Genomic DNA, 6,578 nt, shown 5'->3' on the forward strand with positions numbered 1-6,578 from the left:
TGTGTGTGTGTGTGTGTGTGTGTGTGTGTGTGTGTTTCCAAAGTTGAGGTCTCACTTTGTTGCTCAGGCTGGTCTTAAACTCCCAGGGCTCAAGCAATTCTCATGCCTCAGTCTCCCAAAGAGCTGGAGTTATAAGCATGAGCCACTGTGCCTGGCCAGAAGGTCTCAGCATTGAAGAGGCCACCCAGGAGTACAATACTTAATTGAAACACCTAGATTGAGCTCCGAGTTTCCTGGAGGCCAAGCTGTAAATGAAGACATTGTGCATTATACAGTCACCATTAGCTAATAAACAGAAACATTTGAGGTTACAAAATCTTGATACAAATGTTAAACTTAAGTGAAATTATCAGCTATATTGTAATGGGCAGTGTCTGTAATAGCACCTTTATGAAAGATATTGGACAATTCTTCATAGGTATAATGAATTGGTTCTAATTCAGCACTGTTTGGGTGCCCAAAGAACTGGGGTCCAGATATGTAAATTTGTGGTAATGATTATTCAGAGATAGAGTTTAAAGTCATTAAAGCCATCATTTTCAAACATTAATATACAAATAATTTAACTGGGAAGATTTTTTTTCATGTAGATTCACTGCCCTTTCCCAATCCCCATCCCCAATTCTGATTTGATATATCTGGAATAAAGCCTAAATATCTCTGATTCTGATGCAAGAGGCCAGTAGAACACATTTTGAGAAACACCAACCTAGAAGAACAAATTGTTTCTATGCCTCTTACCGTTGACCAGCCCCTTTGAATATAAATTTTCCCCACCTTGTTTTTAATAAGCAGCCAACAGCCTGAGATTAATGTTTCAGCAGAGATACAGAAAGTGCAAAAGCTCTGGGTTGTTGATTAAAAAACATTTCCTGTCCTTTACGTGACAGGCATAAAGGGAGCAAAGGTGGTATTTGCTTAATAAACTCAAAGCCTTGAGGGGCAGTGGCGGAGGATATGAACATAACCAGGAAGAAGTGGAAGAAAGGCCAGGCTGGGAACTCCAAAGCTAATCTTTGCTGCTTTGCCATTTTCCAAAGACCAGCCCTGTTTGGCTTCTGCTGTGCACATGTGCCCAGCCCTGCTATCTTCGCCCATCGTTCATGGGAAAAACTTGTAGGAAGTTCATTCTGAATCAGAGAGGTGGGGTTGAACTGGTGGCCTGTAGGAGTGCATGGAATTCTAAGGGTTCATGGATGAATTTTCAGGGGCTCTGGGACCCCTGAAATTATACACGAACATTTTATGTGTATAGGCATAAGTGTATTTTTGTGTGTGAAAAGAGGTTCTAATTAAGACTTTCATCAGATTTAGAAAGGGGCCATAAATGATCTCAAAGGGCTGAGAATCACTGGGCAGTTCTAGTTCGGCTCAGGGTGCATGAGGCTCCATGTTCAGGTCTGTGTGTTCCCAGAACATTCTAACCCCAAGTCAGTTCACTGACAATCTCCTTGGTAACAGCTAGGTCACTAAGTATCTCTTCCTCCCCCGCAGCCACCCTCCCTGCCTAATCTGAGGATTATGCTAGCAAAGCTGTCAGGCTTAATTTCAGCAAATTGTTTTGGATAATTAGTCCCTTTTAATTGCTCATGGAAATAGTAATTTTAGGTGACAAGATTATTATATGCTGCTTGTTAGTGGATTCTCCAGGGTCAAGAAAACACCACTGAGACTGCTATGACCTGTTCTTTTCTATCTTTGGCATTCCCCTTGAAATCCAGAAAAGACATTTAGTAAAGTCGGTTCCCACTCTGTAAAAAGTATAGAGCACTGGTTTTCTTTTATCCTTTTGCCAAAGTGAAGGATTAGAGAAGGACTTTCAACTTTTCTGTGCTACTGCCAGCCCATGTCAGTCTTCACAGATTTGCTGATCATTAACTTGAAAAGTTGTGGGAAGTTTCTAGCTCTTCCATTTGCCTGTTTACCTGTATAGCCAAGTTGCTTTACAACCGACTGAGTTTTGAATAAACAGGGTCCTAGGTGATGAAATATTTGACTCAGCTCAAGTTGAATATTTTCATTGCTTTTCACGTCACTGAACAAGAGGGTCAGTCTGACCGATGGGTCAGGGCACGTTGGCCTAGTGGTTCACCATATGCTAACTCAGGGGAGGAATGGTGGAAGGTGGAGAACTCTTATTAGTTTAGGAAGCTAGGAGTTGATTGGTTATGACTATCTGTGTAATACTCGGCCATTTGGTTGACCTTTCTAAGCCCTCATTTAATAATCCGTCAAAAGGGGACAAAAATAATACCTAGCTCAAGGCACAGCTGTAAAGGATTAAGTGATATCATAAATGCTTGGCATGTAGCAATAACTAAGTCAAACAAAAAAGATACATGGATTGGAGAAATGTGGAGAAATACATAGAGAAAATATTTCTAAACTGATACATCTGATACAAGATGATATAAAGAATATACAAGGAACTCAAACAACTCAATAGCAAGAAAACAAATTAAGAAATGGGCAAAGGATCTGAATAGTTTCTAAAAGAAGACATACAAAAGGCCAATAGATATATTTTAAAAATGCTCAACCTCACTAGTCATCAGGAAAATGTAAATTAAAACCATGGAAAAGTATCACTTCATACCTGCTAGAATGGCCATAATCAAAAAAGACAAAAGATAAAAAGTGCTGGCAGATCAAAAATGATGAGTTCGTGTCCTTTGTAGGGACATGGATGAACCTGGAAACCATCATTCTCAGCAAGCTGACACAAGAGCAGAAAATCAAGCACCGCATGTTCTCACTCATAGGCGGGTGTTGAACAATGAGAACATATGGACACAGGGAGGGGAGCATCACACACTGGGGTCTGTTGGGGGGAAATAGGGGAGGGACAGAGGGGTGGGGAGGTGGGGAGAGAGAGCATGGGAAGAAATGCCAGAGGTAGGTGAAGGTGAGGAAGGCAACAAATCACACTGCCATGTGTGTACCTATGCAACAATCTTGCATGTTCTTCACATGTACCCCAAAACCTAAAATGCAATTAAAAAAAAAGTCCTGGCAGGATGTGGAGGAAAGAGAACCCTTGACTGCTGTTGATGGGAATGTACATTAGTACATCAATCATGAAAACAGTATGGTGGTTCTTCAAAAAACTAAACATAGGATTACCATATGACCTGGCATTCCCACCTCGGAGTACATATCTGAAGGAATTGATATCAATGTGCTGTAAACAGACATCTGCACGCCCATGTTTATTGTTATTCTCAATAGCCAAGATATGGAATCAACCCAAGTGTCCATCAACAGATGAACAGATTTTTAAAATGTGGTATGTATACACAATGGGATACTATTTTGTCTGGAAAAAGAAGGAAATTCTCTGATTTGCAACAAGATGGATCAATTTGGAGGCTATTAAGTGAAATAAGCCAGGCACAGATAGACAAATGCTGTATGATTTTACTTATATGTGGAATCTAGAAAAATCAAACTCATAGAAGCAGAGTAGAATGGTGGTTACTAGAGGATAGGGGAGCAGGATGGGGAATGAAGAGAAACTGGTCAAAGGGTGCAAAATTTCAGTTACAAGGGATTAAGTTTGAGCAATCTATTGCATAGCATAGTGATTACAGTTACTAATTATACTGAAAAATCTCTAAAAGAGATTTTAATTGTTTTTACCACAAAAATGCAAGTATATGAGATGATAGATGTGTGAATTAGCTTAATCATTTTATAACGTATACATGTATCAAAACATCACATTGTACCTCATAATTATATACAATTACTATTTGTCATTTAAAAATGAAGATAGCATGTACAATTATAATTACAGTATACTTCTTCCTAAATCTAGATCTTACAAAGAAGTCTAAAGTAGCAGAGAGGTCAAAGAAATAAACATTACTTTCATGCCCAACTCTCTCCATGCCTTCAAAGTTTGTTAAGGTAGACACATCTAATCACATATGCACTGAAATCCTTTTTAAAATTATGCAGATTCAGGTGGAGATTATTACACTGTTAGCAATTAAAAGTGGCTAACACTGTTTTCAATGTGGGTAACCACATTCCTTGAAGTCAAAGATTTAATGTGAAACTGACAATAAAGAATTCATGTGGCAGTCAATTTCTCTCACTGATGAAACTAAAGACATTGCCCTTATGACAACTTTTCAAAAACGACAGTTTCATTTTTTAAAAAAGACTTTTGTTCTTTTTCCTCTAGTTTCTTATCTATCATAAGATTTCATTCTCATTCTTTAGAAATTAAATGCTAATACATTTTCTTTTTCATGGTGCTGCTTCTTACATTTAAGCATTTCAAATCATGTTTTTTCCTCTCAAATTTCATGAGGGCCAGTACTCACCTTTATTGGTAATTCCTGAGGTCAGTGTTCTATATCTCTTCTGTATTTACTTTTCTCTTCAGCAAGGGCTGCAATGCAGCAGGCAAACTCAAACATTCCACCAAGAAGTAAAATGTTGCCTTGGAAATAATGGCTAGTTCTCCACTTATATCCTCTAGCAAGAAGATCCTTCTCTAAGAATTGGAAATAGGATAGAAAGCTGGAGATGGCGTGTCTCAGATTGCAAAGCTTTCTCCTTGTTCTCATCTTGAACATGATGCTTTCCTGAGCCTTCATCTAGTCAATTGTGGAGTAAAAGAGGAAGGAGGAGTGTCTGTAACAATTTCAGTTAACTTATTTAAATCAAGTGTTTGGTGGGATTCCACAGTGAGAACAGAAGGTTCAGTAGGTTGTGTCTACATTACCAAAAAACAAACAAAAAACACAATGTACATGTGCTATGGATGTTGGCATGCTTGGCTAATGCTTCTACAGAAAAGATGACCCCATTCCTTTCATCGTTTGTGCTAATTTCTCTTCTAGCTGCTGTGGTCTGTGTGACACTTCTTGACAGACTTGACTATGATCAGATCAACTTGCCTCATGATGTCCTGGTAGAGTACCAGCAACGGCCTCAGCTCCTGATCTCCAACTTCATCAGACGGCGGCTTGGACTTTGTGACTAGACGTCCTAACGGGGCAACCCAAACCTCCCCTGCAAGTTTGTAGCTCAGGTTGTAATGTGAAAGTCATGTATTATTTGTGGCATTTTTATATAGTTCTCATCCACATGCTAAAATCATAATAGAGAGACTTTATGAAATCCTTCTCTCTTAAAAAAGGAACTTATTGTAGAAGAATTTAATACTCACATTAAATTAAATTCAAATTTCATTTTAGAGAAGTTAACTAAATCAGTTTAATAACTAAAGTTTAAAGACTCCTGGGTTATGCCATTTGGACTCTTATATGCAGCATTAATTAAGTTCATATCAAAATAGATCAGCCATTTGCAGATACAGTTACCAGTCACTCTGTTTCTGAAACCAATCCAGAAATTCATGTTAGGACATTGTCAGGCACTTCTATATATTGGACAAGTGACAGAAACTGATCATCCACATTCAAAATATTTACAGAAAAAAGTGTCAATGTCATATAGGTCTATGTGGAAAAGTTACCATTAGGAAAATATGGCCACACTTCTTTTTTACCCCTGCGCAATTTCAGTGCACCACAGAATAGGATTCGAGATTTACATATGACTGTCTGTGATTTTATTTTGGAATTTAACATCTCTGGAGTACATTTTCCTTTCAACCGAAACCCCTCAGTAATGCAAAGAAAGGCCTTCTTTTTTCTTCAGAATCACAAGTGACTCAATTGCCTTCTAGCCATTTTTTTTTCTTTTAAAAAATGTGTTTTGAGGAGGCTGTATCTTTTAATTCCATTTCAATATTAACCAAATAGGCTGAGAAGTTCGTAGCAATTGAATTAAGACTTGAGTTCGAGATGTTAAAGGAATCCTTTTGTGTGACCTTGAGGCAGGTCTTGTCCAGACGGGCCTATTGCCCTACCTGTTTGATCCTCTGGGAGGCGTGGTGCTCCTCCAGGAGGCATGGTGCTCCTCCGGGAGGCATGGTGCTCCTCCAGGCTGCACAGGCTCTCTGTGAACTGATTGCATCTTGGGTTCTTCTCAATCTGACATACTTGGGAGTTGAAATGATGGGGTAAGGGCTGGGTAGAGGATGACTTGCACACTTGTATAGTATGTAATGTTGTGTACATATATTTATATGGTTGTGGCTCATTAATAAAGTTTAATTCCAACACAGTACAGATTATTTGGTTCCCAGAGACATTGCCACGTGTGACAGAATGGAGGCCTGGGGAAGGATCCCATGATGGTAGAAAACAGGTCCTACGCTGGCTGAGTCTGAATTGTCCTGCTTCTTGTTGGGGAATGGTTTTCTCTTTTAAGCAATGACAATAAACAAGAGGTGCTTATTGTCACCAATAAACAATCCCTCAAGAGGTACATTGGGTTGTGAACTTCTTTTTGGGACCAAAGACACTTTAAGTGCTGTTTTTAGGGTATCCCAATAATTGACCATCAAATACAAAGATCAGAGCTAAAAGCAAGCTAGAATAGCACTGCAGTCATTTTCTGGCGGGGTTTTTACTTTGTTTCATAGTTTTTTAGATGAAGTAGTGGAAACCACCTCAGAGTGGTCCTGTAAGCCTTCAGTTTGAACTTTTATCTGCCTG

The 6,578-nt window shown here is 38.9% G+C and overlaps 1 protein-coding gene across 1 annotated transcript in view; it reads left to right on the forward strand.

Annotated features, from left to right (window-relative positions):
• Nucleotides 1-6,144, forward strand: part of UPP2 (uridine phosphorylase 2) — a 31,188-nt gene extending 25,044 nt beyond the window's left edge. The window contains exons 7-8 of the mRNA XM_017547318.2: nucleotides 4,854-5,906; nucleotides 5,947-6,144. Of these exons, the coding sequence (XP_017402807.1) occupies nucleotides 4,854-4,996 (143 nt within the window). The 3' untranslated portion in view covers nucleotides 4,997-5,906; nucleotides 5,947-6,144. The remainder of the gene's footprint in view (nucleotides 1-4,853; nucleotides 5,907-5,946) is intronic.
• The last annotated feature ends 434 nt before the right edge of the window (nucleotides 6,145-6,578 follow it).

This window comes from Cebus imitator, unplaced genomic scaffold, assembly GCF_001604975.1.
Source record: "Cebus imitator isolate Cc_AM_T3 unplaced genomic scaffold, Cebus_imitator-1.0 Scaffold10, whole genome shotgun sequence".
NCBI lineage: Eukaryota > Metazoa > Chordata > Mammalia > Primates > Cebidae > Cebus > Cebus imitator.